Genomic DNA, 18871 nt, shown 5'->3' on the forward strand with positions numbered 1-18871 from the left:
CAAAGAAGAAAAACAACAAAAAGAAGTGTTGTAACCTGCCATTTCTTTCTACTTTCTAATTCTTTGTTTGGCCAAAAACATTGTGTTTATAGTCATGATTTGTCACGACAAGAGTTGGCTTTGTCCGCGGCGTTAACGTCTTTAAATAAATACTTTCTGAAAAGTCTATGAGGAAAATTAACGGGGATTTCTTTTCCGGGTCTTTCGAGGGGGTGGGACTGCGACGCTCTATAGAGACCCAGGATTACTGCATGTTTTTTTGTGAGGGTACCTACCTTAGGGAACACATGGAGAACATATAGACGCCACACAGAAAGGCCCTTTCACCAACCCTAGGGTATGGGCGCTGATGACACGTAAGAGAGCACACGACCCCAGAGCCCACAGTGACCCCCGGGAATCGTACCTTGGACCTTCTAGCTGTGAGGCGACAGCTCGCTCTCATGTCGTGGCTCTCTTTAGTCACTGGTTGTTACTCAACTCGTGTCTATATTAAAATTCTTATGAACTACTCTTTCTCTTCCCTCTTCTATTTTTAAAGAGTTTCATCTAGTGTAAACAGCTACAGCTTCAGATGATTCTTTTCTTGCATTGATGGATGACTGCTATTACTGATATATAGTATACTATAAGTGTAAAATATGAAAATGTTATTGCAAAGTGAAATATAGATTTATGGTTAAATAGGGTGTTTTTATCTGTTTCCCCCTCTGTAGACCTGCAGTCTGATGCATTTAGAGATGACACCCCAACCCTTCCTCCTGCTCCGGCCCTAAAGTGATTGACTTCATCCCAACACCTCTGCTGAGGCACCAAGGCCTCTCCTTACACTAGTGTTTTGGGCTCGATGGTCGCTCATGAAGTAGATCCCATATCCTAATGACCAGTTTGGGCTCGATGGTCGCTCATGAAGTAGATCCCATATCCTAATGACCAGTTTGGGCTCGATGGTCGCTCATGCAGTAGATCCCATGATATCCTAATGACCAGATATAGCAGCAGTCTTTAGATAAGTGGTTCTCAAACCTTTTCAGGTCAAGGAAATGTCATTTGGCCGTGGTGGACCCCCCATCTAAAAATGTTTTGTGCCAGGGACCGTGAATACAAGATTTGTGTTTTTAAACGGTGTTGTTAAAGATCAACAAACCCGAGCTTGCAGATCAGATATTTTCAATTAGCTGATGTACTGCACAGTACAGTATATAGGGTTAATTAAAGTGGTTTAACTGATCTTAGTTGATGCTATTAACACCCTGGAACCCCCTCGAGGGTCCCCAGAGCACACTTTGATGACTATTGGTCTAGATGTTATCTGTATTATGTTAAATCCATACTGTGTGTGTGGGTGGGGGAACATATTAGCTGTGCAGATGCATATCAAAAGTCACAAGAAAATGTTCTTCTTGACAGGAAACGCACAAACCTTATGAACATGCATGCACACATTTATCACACACACACACACACACACACACACACACACACACACACACACACACACACACACACACACACACACACACACACACACACACACACACACACACACACACACACACACACACACACACACACACACACACACGAGTTTGCTGTGTATACTATGAAAGTCATTGACTCATTGCCATTGCTTTTTCCAAACATTGCTGATGTTTTCATTCTCATTTCCTCACACAACCTGACACAATGACAGCATCACTGACACATTCATCGTGTCAGTGCCTTAAGGGTTTTGTCAAGATATACTGTATCTCTACATGGTATATGGACCCATAATTCTGCATTAGTGTGTGCTAAATGCAATAACTGTATTCATAACCATCCTAGTTCCACATGGTTAGTAATTGTGTCCTAAAATTGAAGTTTTTGCTTTTGTTGGCGAGGGTACAAACTACATGAAGGCCGTTATTATTTAAATATTGTTAAAGCAAATGATACAATTCAGACTTTCAACCGGTATTACAGTGCGGCACTGAGTATGCTATAAGGCAGATTCTGTGTATTTATACTCTTTTTATCACAATGTTGTAATATGGAGTTCTGAACAAAGTATCATTATGAAATAAAGCACTTTGACCAAGTCATCTCATTTTGTTGTATAATTCAGCATAATACTGCCTCCATCCAACAGCATATTAAACACCTCCTTCACGTGTGCTCACATAGAGCGCACACAAAACGTTTGAATTAACAGTTTATTTATACTTTAAAAGGCCGCCTGACTGTTCGGGCCCCTTGCCTATAGTACTAGTTGTAACCCGCCATGCATGTCGGGAGCCACGGTGGATTTTTAACCCGCAGCACAGCTGAGTCTTAACCGGCCATGCAGGTCTGAAGTAGATCCCATATCCTAATGACCAGTTTGGGCTCGATGGTCGCTCATGAAGTAGATCCCATGATATCCTAATGACCAGATATAGCAGCAGTCTTTAGATAAGTGGTTCTCAAACCTTTTCAGGTCAAGGAAATGTCATTTGGCCGTGGTGGACCCCCCCATCTAAAAATGTTTTGTGCCAGGGACCGTGAATACAAGATTTGTGTTTTTAAACGGTGTTGTTAAAGATCAACAAACCCGAGCTTGCAGATCAGATATTTTCAATTAGCTGATGTACTGCACAGTACAGTATATAGGGTTAATTAAAGTGGTTTAACTGATCTTAGTTGATGCTATTAACACCCTGGAACCCCCTCGAGGGTCCCCAGAGCACACTTTGATGACTATTGGTCTAGATGTTATCTGTATTTTGTTAAATCCATACTGTGTGTGTGGGTGGGGGAACATATTAGCTGTGCAGATGCATATCAAAAGTCACAAGAAAATGTTCTTCTTGACAGGAAACGCACAAACCTTATGAACATGCATGCACACATTTATCACACACACACACACACACACACACACACACACACACACACACACACACACACACACACACACACACACACACACACACACACACACACACACACACACACACACACACACACACACACACACACACACACACGGGTTTGCTGTGTATACTATGAAAGTCATTGACTCATTGCCATTGCTTTTTCCAAACATTGCTGATGTTTTCATTCTCATTTCCTCACACAACCTGACACAATGACAGCATCACTGACACATTCATCGTGTCAGTGCCTTAAGGGTTTTGTCAAGATATACTGTATCTCTACATGGTATATGGACCCATAATTCTGCATTAGTGTGTGCTAAATGCAATAACTGTATTCATAACCATCCTAGTTCCACATGGTTAGTAATTGTGTCCTAAAATTGAAGTTTTTGCTTTTGTTGGCGAGGGTACAAACTACATGAAGGCCGTTATTATTTAAATATTGTTAAAGCAAATGATACAATTCAGACTTTCAACCGGTATTACAGTGCGGCACTGAGTATGCTATAAGGCAGATTCTGTGTATTTATACTCTTTTTATCACAATGTTGTAATATGGAGTTCTGAACAAAGTATCATTATGAAATAAAGCACTTTGACCAAGTCATCTCATTTTGTTGTATAATTCAGCATAATACTGCCTCCATCCAACAGCATAATAAACACCTCCTTCACGTGTGCTCACATAGAGCGCACGCAAAACGTTTGAATTAACAGTTTATTTATACTTTAAAAGGCCGCCTGACTGTTCGGGCCCCTTGCCTATAGTACTAGTTGGCCGCTATGCAGCCCTCACATCTAGAGTTCGGAGCTATGCGGCACGAACACCTTATGCCGATTACGGCCATGCTGGACAACCGCACTCCCTTTCGCCTGTTTTTGGAGGGACAGACAGTAGGCTGACAGGAAATGGGGAGAGAGATGGGGGAAGACATGCAGTAAAGGCCATCGGGAGTCGAACCCGCACCACACTGCCAGACTGGATTACCAGCCAAGGTGCCTGGACCGCTGTAACCGCACTCCCTTGAGTCCTTGCCGGTGCATGCAAAGAGTTTGAAGTCGGTTGGTCCTATTCTTGTATAATTATGCACATGACCATAATGGGTGCATAGCGGTCAGATCTGTGGCTCTGGGCAAACCATATCTCCATATATGGGCATATCAGGTTTGTTTATGGTTGTCTGCGTCATAGTGACTTGCCTATATATGGGCAAATCTGGTTTGTTTAAGGTTATGTCTGAATCAGAGGTCAACTGGCCGCCTCCACTAAGCCAATGTTAATATTAGCATATGTGGGGAAATTACCTCTCAAAGAAGTACCTTCTCAGTGGTTTCTTTATCTGTAAACACATCGTTACATCTCAGTGACTATACTGAGCAATACCAAAGGGTGTGTGTGTGTGTGTGTGTGTGTGTGTGTGTGTGTGTGTGTGTGTGTGTGTGTGTGTGTGTGTGCGCGCACATGTGTGTGACGTGCGTGTGCATGTGTGCGTGTGTGTGTGTGTGCGTGTGTGCGTGCATGCGTGTGTGTTTAAATGTTTCTGAAAGGAAAGACAGTTCCCTAATTTCTGTAGTGCTGTGTGGAACCAACATCAAGACGACTTTGAACTTAAGCGCAGTAAGTTAAACATTAAGAATGTGTTGTCTTTTAGCTCTATGACTCTATTACATTATTGTTTATGAAGCCCACATGTGTAGTGACTTTATGTGGGAGAGAGATTATTGAGACATAATGGGAAAATCGAAACTCACGATATTAAACCAAAAAGACTGTCAGTTTGATTGTATGGCAACTGCAGTATTATGGCCACTACATGCACAAATTTAGCATTTATCAATGCACAGTATAGTGTTTACTGTTTAGTTCATGTAAAATTACCTATTGAGAACCAATACATTGACAGTTTGACGATATATTGGTGGTCAGTCCAATATATGGTCAGTCCTTACTGTAGGATTGTGTCATTTCTCTCTACTTTGCATCTGTGGCTTAGCTTGATAGCTTGAAAATGTACCTGCTTCTGCTACAGAATTGATTTATCTGTTGTGGCACAACTTTATGGTGTCAACAAAGGCAAATTTATGGCCAGTTTTCAAGCTGCCTATGGGACGAAGTCCAGACAGATACGGGAAGGAAGCGCAAGTGAATCCATGTTATATCAGTATGATAAACCAGGCTAATCCACATGGCCTGCCTCTGAGACATATAGAGCGAGAAATGGCACCGTCCTATAGTGAACATTAGGGTAAGCCTTTCACTTCAAGTGAAATGATAAAAATGTAATTGTAGAACCTTTCAGTCATGCCATTTTACTGACAAATCTTTTTTCAATTTGACAGAGAATCATGGAAGGCTTCGATTATGAAGGCTATGAGTATGAAGACTACTTCAACAAGTTGAATTCTGACAATTCTTTTTTCAATTTGACAGACATGGAAGGCTTTGATTACGAAGACTACTTCAACAAGTTGAATTTAACTGACTTTAATGTCACCCTGCCTTTTCCTGACTTCACAAGACCTGAGATCCAACCGTTCCAGATAGTGCTACTAGTCAGCTACGGCCTGGTCTTCCTACTGGGAGTTCCCGGGAATGCCCTGGTGGTGTGGGTGACCGGCTTCCGCATGACTCGCTCTGTCAACTCTGTGTGGTTTCTCAACCTGGCTGTGGCAGACCTCCTCTGCTGCCTCTCGCTGCCGCTGCTCATGGTGCCTCTGGCCCACGACGACCACTGGCACTTCGGCGCAGTGGCCTGTACCCTGGTGAAGGGCCTGTTCTTCCTGGTGATGTACTGCAGTGTCCTGCTGCTGGTGGTGATCAGCTTGGATCGCCTGTTGCTAGTTATCAAACCCGTGTTGTGTCAGAATTACCGGCGGCCCCGGGAGGCGTCCGTGGTGTGTGTCGGTGTCTGGTGCCTGGCCCTGCTTGCCAGCATCCCCCAGTTCACGTACAGCAAGCTTACTGAAGCTGGCGAGTTCAAGAGTGAGTGCGTAATGTCGTACACCCCAAAAAGTGCCTGGATCATCACCTCCTTTCGCTTCATGTTTGGATTCTTGTTGCCTTTTCTGGCGATTGTGGTCAGTCACTGGGTGGTGTACACGAAGACAGTGCCAGGGGGTTCATCCAGGTCCAGCGGGGCCCGTACCAGACGCATGGTGAGGGTGATTGTAGCGGTAGCCATGAGCTTCTTCCTGTGCTGGCTGCCTCTGAACATGTTGGACTTCATCATTCTGAGGACCCCTCGTTCCTCGGATCATGCGCCCACCATATACCTGACACATAGCCTGGCGGTCTGCCTGGCATACTTAAACAGCTGCATCAACCCGCTGCTCTACGTGTGCCTTGGCCGGGGTTTCAAGGAGACCATGGGACGCTCCCTGCGCAGCGTATTTAACTTCATCAGCGAGGAGCACTCCTCCACCGCCAGGCCAAGCATCTCCAACTCCAAGAGCAACTCCAAGAGCACGGGAGGTTCGGGAACCAGTAATAGCATGACTGTTATCTGATGTATAATATAATCAAGTAGGACGAGGGTTATGGAGACACCTCTATTAGCATATACCCACTCATTGTGTTAAGCAACTGGCATTATCAGCATTCTGTACAACTTATTTCATACACATTTTAGGCTCAATCCAACAAGAAACATGCTGTGCACTAAGACATTGCAGTTATGTTGGTGTGTCCAATGGCAAACTTCACAGTGGTTACTCGGCAGTCGGCACTCATCAAATATCCTGTACATACAGGATATTTGATGAGATATTTGTGTAAAACAAACACGGCTACAATATTGCACAGTTGACCTATAGTTTAGTGCATGTAAGAAAATACCTAGGCACCGTCTTTTTATAATATAACCTATGAGAAATGACCAAATGGTGACCGCCTAGTGCAAAAGGCTTTTAAAAGGCACTGGTCAGTGTGTTTTCTTGGCCAAGCAAAGTGTTTTCATTGCGAATAGTTTAACTTATTTGATAAATGCCCCTTTGATAATAAGGTCCGCAGTTATCACGTGACCAATCACAATACGTTGTTTTCTGGAGACTGCTGGTTCAACCTTCCACAAACAGTTTACAGTAAATTGCCCCTTTTGCTGCCTCTTACCTCTTGCCTAATAAGTTTTAACACAAGCTTCCTCCAGACAGAGCTATAGTCCTGCTACAGTCCCGCCCCCTTTCATGGCCCGGAACAGATTTTCCCATTCATTTTTCCCCATAGACGTTTCAGAAAGTATTTATTAAAATAACTTTAATTAAGCCTCGGACAATGCCAACTCGGCTCTTGACAAATCATGACAATAAAAATAAAAAAGCCGAAAGAAGAAAAACTTAAGTTTTTTTCTTCTAAATAATGTATGTTAATGAATGTTTTCTAATAAAAATAATAAGTAAATAGTAAGTAAAGTTTTCAAATAATTGTAGTGGAGTAAAAGTACAATATTTGCCTCTGAAATGTAGTGGAGTAGAAGAAAAGTACTGGAAATTGGAAATACCGGTACTCAAGTAAAGTAAAAAAAGTACAGTACTTAAGTAAATGTACTTAGCTACTTTCCATCACTGCCCAGACCACTGTTAAGAGGATAGAGCGGTAGAGCATATCATCTCATGTCCGTGGCAAATTTTTTGAATTTTTTTTTAAAGTTTGATATTCCTTTTTTTTTTTACACACATTTATAATGTTCTTATTTTGATCATACCCAAATACTGAATGTCAAGTCTCCAGGTTTTCTTCAGAATATGTATGACACTGATTTACTTTTTCTTCAGTCTGACTCTGAGTCTGAACACATCCTGAGGTGCGTTCTATTTCCTCAAGTCTTGAAATGGAACTTGTGAAACTACTTCTTACCCCCCATTGAAGTTGTTATTAACCATAACCATGTGATCCGTTTCTTTGTCTCTTAGTATCTTATCTATTACCCATTGGTTTTATACCTGTATATACTGTATGTTGTGTGTATTGCTTTGTACTCAAATTATTGTTTTTTTTTTTATACCTGTGTTTGTATGTTGTTTGTATGTCTGGCCTCGTGGGGAAAGATGGTGGGTGGGTGGGGAGGACTGGGAAGGGAGTTGTGGGAGAAAGAAGAGTCGTATTCTCTCTCTGTGAAAACTGCACATGATCCAACTCTTTGAATAAAATTTACTTAAAAAAAAAAAAAAAACTTCTGTTTTGTGAATCCCCCAAAATAACAATGCTCTGACTGATGGCTTTTATAATAAATAAGTCCATTCTGATCTAATCTCCTGCATTCACACATACAACTATACAAACAATATTTTGGAACTAACGATGTTCAACATACTAAGATTGTATTTTAACTAAGACAAGCCCACATCACCGACATGAACCTATAGCCACACACCGCCACTTTACATGATGACACACACACGCAAATTGTATTGGTCTAAACTCTAAAGTCACCCAACTTCCCCTTTTGACCACTTCACTTGAAAGTCACCACCAGTGGACGGACACACACACACACACACACACACACACACACACACACACACACACACGCACGCACGCACGCACACACATGTCAGAGTCGCCCCCCGCCCAACACACTCCCTTTTTCCCATACTGAACATGTCTTTCCCTTTTATACTTTCTTCATATGATGATTTCCTGTATTTTCATAGAAGTGTAGGCTATATTTGTACATCTTTAAATGTTCTGAAAATGGAGGACCCTGATGTAAACAAGTCTTAGTGCTTTTCATGGTTTCGTCCTCAAAGTAGCAGTGTTTGTACTGACTGAAACAAGCCCCCGGGCCCTAGGTTTTGTGTAACAATTAATAAATCATTTTAGCATTGTTTTGTTACTGTACTGCCTTCTTGTTAATAAAGTATTCAATCTAGGGTTTCCACCCTGACAAGAATCAACCTGGGGATCACTGCTGTGTTGGGATGGGATATGGGCTAAGATTAGTGCTTTCGTAACACTTGCTATGCAATGCATCCCATGTCTATACATGCCTGTTTCTCAACCCATGGTGACTAGTGGTCAATGGCATAATAGTCCTGCTGTCACGGTGGCAGAACCCAAAATGCAGAGCAGAGTAGTTTCAAACACTACTACTATTATTATTATTATTATTAAAGAAGCAGCTCAGCTTACAAAACAAGGCAGCAAGGCAAGGGGACGCCAAAGGCCAAACATTTCAAAAAGTACAAAGCAAAATCCAAAAAGGCAAAACTAAACTAAACACAAGGCAAAACACAGGAAGTCCAAAAAAATGCAAAACCTTACAGAACGAGATATTCCAGGTACAGGAGAATCACAGGAAACATCCAAGTAGAGCACCGGACAATGGCTTAGGTTCTGACAGTGTGAGTGTGGGATATGAGTCCAGTCTTATAGTGAGCAGGTTGATTGTCGAAGTGTTCACAGGTTTGTATTGTGGGCATGGCCCTGCTGGGCTGGGGATGGAGTGGGAACAGGTGTGTGACAATGACTGAGGGTAGGAATTGCAATGGAAATTAATGGTCTCACTATTAGTAAGTAAGCAACATCAGGAGGAAGCAGGACTCAACCATCAGGATTCAAACTCCATTCTTTATTGTATATGTCATCACACCAGAGAGAGACTATTGTCTCTCTCCAGAGCTTCCCTCCGAACTCTCCACACACATCTCCAACACATCTTTTATACTTTCAGCAGTGTAGGCCTACAGAGTTTCAGGAGTAACAAGAGATGGTCATTCCTTAAATGGACTCTATTCTATACTTAACTCACACAGTTTGAAATAGGTTCAGATGAGTCGGCAGTCTCTAATGAGTTTGTCAGTGAAGACCAGGTGGTAATTAGAGTGTAGAGTATCATCTACTAGTAGGCTACATTCAATGAATCAATACCATAGTGTTTATATGCATTTTTGCCACCACAGAATGGAGAGGGAGTGGCTGACAGGGAGACTGCAGACCATGACACCTGCAGGTGGTCCATGGGAACATGCTTTGAAATATAAATAAAATGCCTCGTTTAAATGTATTAAAATATGTTTCAATAAAACAGTATTTCAAAAGTTTCATTCATTGCATGATCATTTGTGCAACAAATTATATCAAGCCCAGGCATTAGTGGTCCAGAGCCAAAAGAGTGAATCTTCACTTTGCTACAGTAGGCCTACTAAATGCATGGCCAGGGACCACATGCAATACCCTTACGGACCACCAGTGGTCCACGGACCACCTGTTTAAAACCCCTGATCTGTCAGAACAAATGGATGTTTGTGTCAGATTAATGAAATTCCCTCCAGGCGTTCCCAACATATCTGTGTCAATGACACCAGGATGGACATCAAGTCACAGTGACCTTGACCAATTGACCGCCAACATCTGGGCAGTTCATCCTTGAGTTTGTATAAAGTTTGATGTTCTTTAAGCTGTATCTTACAAACATGCACACTTTACCATTTACTTTGACCTGCAGAGAATATTAACTCAGGTAGGTGTCAGCTGCAATGGGGGGGAACTACTGATGCTAGTGTTTTCTTGCAAGTGAAAATGTTATTAAATGGTTTTCTTCTTCTATATGAGATATGCCTGCATGTTTCCACATTTTGTAAAATAAAAACTAACATCAATAATCCACATGAGGTCATGATTTGCAGTGACTATAAATCAGCTAAAGCTGGGTTGTTGTAACTTGTAACGATGTCCTAGCCGTTCTTCTAAAATCACTGCAAACCACAGCTTCTTGTGATAATTTCCTACAGAGGAAGACCTGGCTGTATGTAACATATTCTGTCACAGAAAAAGTATTGTAATGAATAAAAGCACTTAGTAATTTTGTTGTATAATTCAGCATAATCACTCAATACATGCAAGAGAGAGAGAGAGAAAGAGAGAGAGAGAGAGAGAGTGTGTGTGTGTGTGTGTGTGTGTGTGTGTGTGTGTGTGTGTGTGTGTGTGTGTGTGTGTGTGTGTGTGTGTGTGTGTGTGTGTGTGTGTGTGTGTGTGTGTGTGTGTGTGTGTGTGTGTGTGTGTGTGTGTAAGGGCGTGTGTGCAACTGTGCATAAATGTTACTGAAAGGAGGGACAATTTCCTTATTTCTGTAGTGCTGTGCAGGAGCCAAGTTCAAGACGACTAAGCAGTAAGTTAAAATATGTTACTTAATTTTTATTGTCTTTTGTTTGCTGCATGACAGACTAAATGTAATTATTCTTTACAGGGGGGGAAATACTGGACTGTCAAACCTTTGTTTTACTGATTAAATAGGAAAACTCTGAGAGGTTGACATGATTTCTTACTTTTTACTATGTGTAAATGTAATGATTTTATTAAGAGCCATGTTTTGTACGTGTGTGTACCTTTACAGTATATGGTGTGTACACACACGTACAAAACATGGCACGTGTGTGTGTGTGTGTGTGCGTGCGTGCGTGCATGCATGCATTCACATCACTTCATGTTGTTAGTCATTCAATTCATTTGAGGGATCAAATCAGTCAACAATAATGTGGGAATACGAGTAGGCTACTGCTGCTACTTACCCTACAAGATCTCCCTCCACACAGCTGAAATTGATGATCAGTATTATTATCAAGCACTTAAGCACCAGGGGCCTGTTTCACGAAACTTGGATTAACTAATCCAGGATTTAGGCCAAAGCCAGGCTTTTTAAATCCTGATCTTTACAGCCTGGTTTATTCCGTTCCACTAAAGCCAAGCGAGGCTCAGAATTGGTGGATTTGGCGAGCCGGGATCAGCAAGCCAGGCTTAATAGACAGTCTGGCTTTTTGTCTCTAGACCCCTTATGTGGATCACAGATTTACTGATCCTTCTTCTTCATGGGGTATTAAGGCAGTTTGCATCCTTAATAGTTGCATTACAGCCCCCTTCTGTATATCTCATTATCTTTACTAATCTATTCAAGACTTACTGATACAAGGACTTAAGCTTCTAAAATAAATACTGCTGCTGTAATTAAAGAGAGAACATACTCTCAATAGTGGATAGACTGAATGATTAACTACCCCAAAATATAGTTTACATTTTACCACTACTATTAACTTAAAACAGAATTCTTAATATTGTAAGCATAATGATATTGTCGCATTGTGATATTTGGCCATAACTCCCTCCTCTGAGGGAGCTACCTTTGGAGAATTAAGGGGGTTGTGGTCCAGACAGGGCCGGGTCATGGTTCATGTAGCATGCCAAAGTTTGTGCTATTGCCATTGAGAATGCATTGGGCGTTTAAGTTAAATAACTCAGAAACTACAAAACATTTCAAAGTAAAAAGGCACACATGTCCACCGTAGGATGAACCTAAATAGGTTTGAATGGGGTTTTTTGGTGTAAGTATGTAGGACTAGTAGTGGGTGAAACGTTACAATGGTAATATGTTGTAAAACAATGAGTAATGGTAATATTTAGTGGTTTTCACTTTTACAATTTTTTTTATATATAATATAATATAATAATTCTTCTTAACCGTGCACTTGCACGACAGCAAACCTATTCATGGGGAACATTCACCAAAAGCAGCTGATCTACAAGCTCACAAGCTGTCATGATGTTGTGCAGCCTGTATATTTTGGTTATTTGATTTTATATAGTGCTTAAATTAGTCCTTTAATGCAGACCGATACAAATAAGGCAACATAAAACCATAATAATTGAATAAATCTGGAAAACATCATTGGTTTGTGATCAGTTTGACTGCTTAATGAACAGTAAAGACATCAGGATTAGGTTAAACCTGGCTGTTAGCCTGGTCCGGAGCAGGCTAAGTCCAAAGCATTAGTTTCCATGGTAACTTATGTAGCATCACTTTCATGAAACCGAATCAAGCCTCAACATATCCAGGTTAACTGGTTAAGTTAATCTGGCAAGATCAACCAGCTTTCATGAAACCGGTTAAGCACTGATCCAGGATATATTAAACCAGGATATGTGTTAAAGCCCGGCTTAATCTCTAATCCAAGTTTCGTGAAATAGGCCCCTGGTGCCACACTTGACTCACAACAGCAACAGCAGCCCACAGAATTAAACACAGGACAAGAGTTTGGCTATGCTAAAGTGTCAAGAGCCATTGATAATTCATTTTAATCAGCTCTGTGGATGGAGATCTTGCAGATTAAGTAAAGATAGCCTAATGTGATCATTCTTTTGTGTTCCCAGTTAGACATAATTATCCTGTCGCTAAGTCCCACCCAAGCCCGTTGTTGGCCAATAACACGTTAGCAACAGTTACTAGGTTAGGATCCCGGTCAAGCTTGCAATGCTGGTCAAAATGGTTTTGCAGTGTCAATAAATATATTTGCTGTACAGCATGTGTGGAAGGGTTTGTTTTCTTACAGTATGAGAAAAGACATTGGTTGTTTTTGAGCTTCGGTGTTGCCACATTGTGTGAGAGATATATATCTCTCACACAATGTGGCAACACCGAAGTCAAAACAAAAACATGTTTTTTATTTTAAGAAAACAAACCCACACATGCTGTACAGCAAATATATTTATTGACACTGCAAAACCATTTTGACCAGCATTGAAAGCTTGACCAGGATCCCTAACCTAGTAACCGTTTCTAACGTGGTATTGGCCAAGAACGGGCTTGGGTGGGACTTATAGCAACAGGCTAATTGTTGACTGACACAGATCACTCAAATTAATACGAATGACTGACAATAGGAAGTGATGCATATAGTTTAATTCACGCAAGGCCTCATGAACTCGTGAATATCAGTCCTCACTAATGTGCACTAGAGGACGGTTAGATGTGGGCCAGACAACATTTTTTAGGACGTGGAACATGGGTCAAACCGCCTTATATACAATAAGAAATATATTTCTATATAAAGTTATTAAATAAATATGTGTGTGCCCTGTGCCATAAAAGTACCACAGCTAGGTTGTTGCATCAAAAAAATGAAAAGAGACCAGTGTGAAATCGTCATTGATTTGATCATCGTAATCAAACTTGTATTTGTATTTTTATTTGTTTTTTAATAATATATTTTTTATCCAACGATTTTTGTAACCCATTTTTCACCCCTGTGTCAATCATCTAATGTGATCCTGGGCTCTACACACCCTCCACCAACCTGGGGAGAGCAACGGACTTGAACTCATGCTTCCTTCATGCCTGAGTGTCCAAATTGCTCCTTTACACCTGACAGGGGGGAGTTTCCCTGGTTGGACGTAGCGCGTGGAAGGAACACGTTATGCCAACCAGTTCCTTTCCCCTCCATCAGGCGCCCCGGCTGGCCAGGGAGAGGCAGTTTTTATTAGTTTTCATCATATTAAGTTTGAAAAACATGAAATGAAAAACCTACAACACTCATTTTAGACATGCCATTTTACTAACAAACAAATCTTTCTTCAATTTGACAGACCAAATCATGGAAGACTTTGACTACTTCGACGAAGACTACTTCGACAATTTTAATTTAACTGACTTTAATATCAGCCTGCCTTTTCCTGATTTCGTTAGACCTGAGATCCAACCCATCCAGATAGTGCTACTAGTCAGCTATGGCCTGGTCTTCCTACTGGGAGTTCCCGGGAATGCCCTGGTGGTGTGGGTGACCGGCTTCCGCATGACTCGCTCTGTCAACTCTGTGTGGTTTCTCAACCTGGCTGTGGCAGACCTCCTCTGCTGCCTCTCGCTGCCGCTGCTCATGGTGCCTCTGGCCTACGACGACCACTGGCACTTCGGCGCAGTGGCCTGTACCCTGGTGAAGGGCCTGTTCTTCCTGGTGATGTACTGCAGTGTCCTGCTGCTGGTGGTGATCAGCTTGGATCGCCTGTTGCTAGTTATCAAACCTGTGTGGTGTCAGAATTACCGGCGGCCCCGGGAGGCGTCCGTGGTGTGTGTCGGTGTCTGGTGCCTGGCCCTGCTTGCCAGCATCCCCCAGTTCACGTACAGCAAGCAGATCAAAGCTGGCAAGTTGAAGAGGGAGTGCGTAGTATCGTTCAGCCCACAAAGCGTCGGCTGGATCATCACCTCTTTCTGCTTCCTGTTTGGATTCCTCTTGCCCTTCCTGGTGATTGTGGGCAGTCACTGGGTGGTGTACAAGAAGGTAGTGCCAGGGGGTCCATCTAGGTCCAGCGGGGCCCGTACCAAACGCATGGTGAGGGTGATTGTAGCTGTAGCCATGAGCTTCTTCCTGTGCTGGCTGCCTCTGAACGTGTTGGACTTCATATATCTGACGACCGATCCAACCTCTGATTATGCGCCCACCATATACCTGACACATAGCCTGGCGGTCTGCCTGGCATACTTAAACAGCTGCATCAACCCGCTGCTCTACGTGTGCCTTGGCCGGGGTTTCAAGGACACCATGGGACGCTCCCTGCGCAGCGTATTTAACTTCATCAGCGAGGAGCACTCCAGCACCAATAACAACTCCAAGAGCACCAAGAGAACCATCAATGACACAACTGTTGTCTGACGCAGATCCGTTGAAGGAGAGTTTACGACCCTGTTTGATCTCGCTGCGACGCAAGCACGTGTTTCATCTGTTTCTGGCCAAAAAGTGCATTTATACGTGTGGTGGGGGGCTCAGAGTTCTTCCACTAAGAAAGTAGGCTTTCAAATTACACAACCCGTCTTTGTATTGGTGAGTAGGAAAAACATCATTTTTATTTTCGCTACAGAGGAGAGGCTGGTCTGCATTTCATGCGAGGCAGGAAGCCAATCAGTTCCATAGCCTTAATGCAACGGCAGTAAGGCTATGGACCAGAGCTAACTTGTAACTACTGATTGCCCATAGGCAAGGGTTTTACAGTTGGTTTTGGAAAACAATGATTTGGAATATTATGAATATTTTTGGTTTACAATGGAAAACTATGGAGTGTTGATACTCTCTCTCAATAGTTCTGGTTTGATGGTATAAGTATAACCCCGCCCCATTTTCAGCATTTTGAACAAATTGTTTTACTCAATTCAACAACGGTTAACAAAAATCACTTCAGTTCTTGGTGTGTTCATTTGAAAAAAACATCACAGTGGTTTCGTAAATGTGAAGTGCGAGTGTGATTCTTGAAGTATCCTGCCTCTGTGGTGTGACAGGGTCAATATTACACAATTTGGCTTAGCGTAAATGTGTGTGCTCGCCTTACTCAGGTCTTGTGAAATATCCACTTCCGTTTTGTGGTCAATGGGTCTAAAAAACAATTGTAACATGAACCTGCATGTACAAAAACAACCGTAACATGTCCCATGTTCTTTTTTTTTTTTAAGATATTTTTTTTGCGGCTTACGCCTTTTATTGATTTTTTAAGGGACAGATAGTAGGCTGACAGGAAACGGGAGAGAGATGGGGGGATGACATGCGGTAAAGGCCGTGTCGGGTTCGGGAGTCGAACCCGCGGCACACCGCGACTGGATCACCAGTCCGGTGCCCAGACCGTTACGCTACGGCCTGGGCCATGTCCCATGTTCTGTCAGAACTCAGAACACCAAACACGGACAAAAACAAAAGTTGACGACTTTACTTTTCAAGGATTTATTTCCGCGCGTATGGTGTCACACAGTTCATTGCTGAGATGAAAGGAATTAAAAACAATTGTCATAACTACTCTGTGAGACAATTGCATTTAAGGACCCATGAACAACAGTCTCATATATCACTCTGCTGATGAACCCAGAAGGTTACACTCTTAAACAGCAGTAATAGTATGCCCTGTTATGGCCCGGCTGTCTCTAAGGTCACATGAAGGCAAAATTAAGGAGAAACACACGATAATATGTTAGTCAAAAGCCCAGGGATTCAGGAATGTCAGGCCCCATGTGACAGGGCCTGACATCCCTTATGTGTGCATGTTTTTTGCGGGCAGTCTTAAACATGAAAGTGTCATGTGCCAGTGTTGATGTACTGATAGGCCTACAGTAGGTGTGTGAGGGCCCGGGGTGCTTTGTGTGTATATGGCATGTACTGTAATACTCTTTGTACGTAGATAATGAACATAGATGTGTTATGTTCCATACTGCAAGTGCATAGTAATTACTTCCCTTTACTGAGAGCTAATTTTGTCGAAATGTGGTGTACTTACAGTACAGTATATGCCACACCACAGGGTTTGATGGGTGTGGTGTGATGGTGAAATGTGTGTGTGTGTCTGCCGGTGCTTGTCACTGACATTTTAAGCCATCTCTGTGCAGATTTGGAGAAGAAAAAACTGAACAGACGACGTGCATAACTCTAACACACCTATAAACAACCACATTCTCACAGCAGCAAAGTGACGTATTTACAAAGCACTCTTCTTGAAAAATGTACAGCTTTCAAGTCCATAACAATTGGTTGTATTTCGTCAAAGGTCATGTCTCACCTAGACACAATTTTGACCTGATTGTCCAGATTCAATTTATTCCCTGAGCAAGCAGGCAGGCTATAGTAGCTCAATGGTAAAAAAAAGTGCTTTAGTTGCGCAGGAAACCGGGTTCAAATCTTTGGTAGAAGAGCAAAGTTACATAATGCAGCTTTAATGGAAAACAAAAGTCTAGGAATCCGATGAAATGAAAAAATGTAAAATTCTACATTTGTTTTAATGAATGTGTATCTTCCTCTCGTTAAATGTTTCTTTTCTGTGAAGCTCATTGATTTACACCAACTGATGTAAGAAATGAGTTATCAGCTAGCCTATATAAATAAAGTACGATTGATTGTGCCTCTGTATTGTTATTGTTAACATTGTTACACTTGTACAGTTGGCTTAATTATTTTCTCTTGGGTTTTGGATGTTCCTCTGTTACGCCACATGAGGGAGCTGTGTTCTGAATATCTGATATAGCGACAGAACAGGCAAAGATGTCAGTCTGTCGGTCAGCTTAATTGTGCTCTCTGTTTCAAAGAGAAAATCTACACAAGGCAAATGGACTGCCCAACTGCCCACTCTATCAAAAACATAGCAAATGATTTAAACTTTTACATGTAAATCACAAAAGAATGTTCATGACTTTGAAGGTAGCCTATAGGCCTTGGTCATATGTGATTTACAGTAAAACATACACTCTTCCCCTATGTTGAATGCCTTTGAGACAAATAGTTGATGTGTTGACTGTTGACACAAGCAAGTAGACCTAACTTGTGTCCTCACAGAGTTGAGCTTGTCTATTACAGTGATTTTCAACCCTTTTCATATGAAGGCCCATTATTTATTCGGCATTTGCACCACGGACCACCATTTGATGACATTTAGCCTCTCTGTCAGGCTTCTATCCCAGGTAAGGATCCAAAATGCAGAACTCACAGACACAAGGAATAAACTAAAGTCTTTACTTGGCAAAAGTAGAAATCAGGTACACCTAACAAGGCAAGAATAAATTGATACACAAGGCAGAGCAAACTGATAAACCAACAACAATGTGAGCATCAAGGGCTATATATAGACTAGGTTCATTAGGGAGCAGGTGAGGTGAGACACACAGGTGGGCCCAGGTAGTCATCAGGGCAGTGGATGAGTGTGTGTGGCACAGACTGTGGCCAGGGCTGTGACACTCTCAGAACCAAAACAAAGGAATATTTTGTTGTCGTTGGATAGAACTTTGTCCAGAATTCCATGCTGTAGTGATGTAATTAGAAGAGATAAAAGGCAAACGTTGATCAAAATTCTTCTACATTCTAATTGTGTCGACTTCTTGTAAATTAACTAGGCTAATGAGCATCGCGCCTGTCACAGACATGCGCAGAGCAAGTTCATTCAGGAAACTCAGTGCAGTTGCTGACGACCGTTAATTGGGCCGCCTCAGCATCACGTTCTCATCCACATTTCAGTTTCATACTGGCTATTTAAACTGGAAGTTTGCTCTGCTCAATCTGCTTACTTACTTGCTGCTGCACACTGCTCACCCTCCTCCACCCCAGCTACCACCTATCGTTTATGATTTGCTGTTTAGTTACGGGGGATTCGGAGTCCCTATGGTTGGGACTGATGCGCTTGATCTCAGTAAAGCAGATCCAATTCATCGCCAAACCTAATAAATATATTGCTCATTTTATATTCAATA

The 18871-nt window shown here is 42.1% G+C and overlaps 2 protein-coding genes across 2 annotated transcripts; both read left to right on the plus strand.

The window, feature by feature from the left end:
• Positions 1-4492: 4492 nt before the first annotated feature.
• Positions 4493-6549, plus strand: LOC310864686 (C5a anaphylatoxin chemotactic receptor 1-like). Its single transcript, XM_083773391.1, has 2 exons — positions 4493-4518; positions 5241-6549. The coding sequence occupies exon 2, from the start codon at positions 5247-5249 to the stop codon at positions 6405-6407; it is 1161 nt and encodes a 386-aa protein (XP_083629517.1). The 5' UTR covers positions 4493-4518; positions 5241-5246; the 3' UTR covers positions 6408-6549.
• A 7709-nt stretch (positions 6550-14258) lies between these two features.
• Positions 14259-15393, plus strand: LOC310864011 (C5a anaphylatoxin chemotactic receptor 1-like; the record flags this gene model as incomplete). Its single annotated transcript, XM_083772543.1, has 1 exon — positions 14259-15393. One exon carries the CDS (start codon positions 14259-14261, stop codon positions 15309-15311), a length of 1053 nt encoding a protein of 350 aa, XP_083628669.1. The 3' UTR covers positions 15312-15393.
• Positions 15394-18871: the final 3478 nt, after the last annotated feature.

Source organism: Protomyctophum parallelum (assembly GCF_964188405.1).
Source record: "Protomyctophum parallelum genome assembly, chromosome: 9".
NCBI lineage: Eukaryota > Metazoa > Chordata > Actinopteri > Myctophiformes > Myctophidae > Protomyctophum > Protomyctophum parallelum.

Excerpts from the sequence above, each read along its gene's own strand:
- LOC310864686 (XM_083773391.1), top strand. The coding sequence starts at position 5,247 with ATGGAAGGCTTCGATTATGAAGGCTATGAGTATGAAGACTACTTCAAC.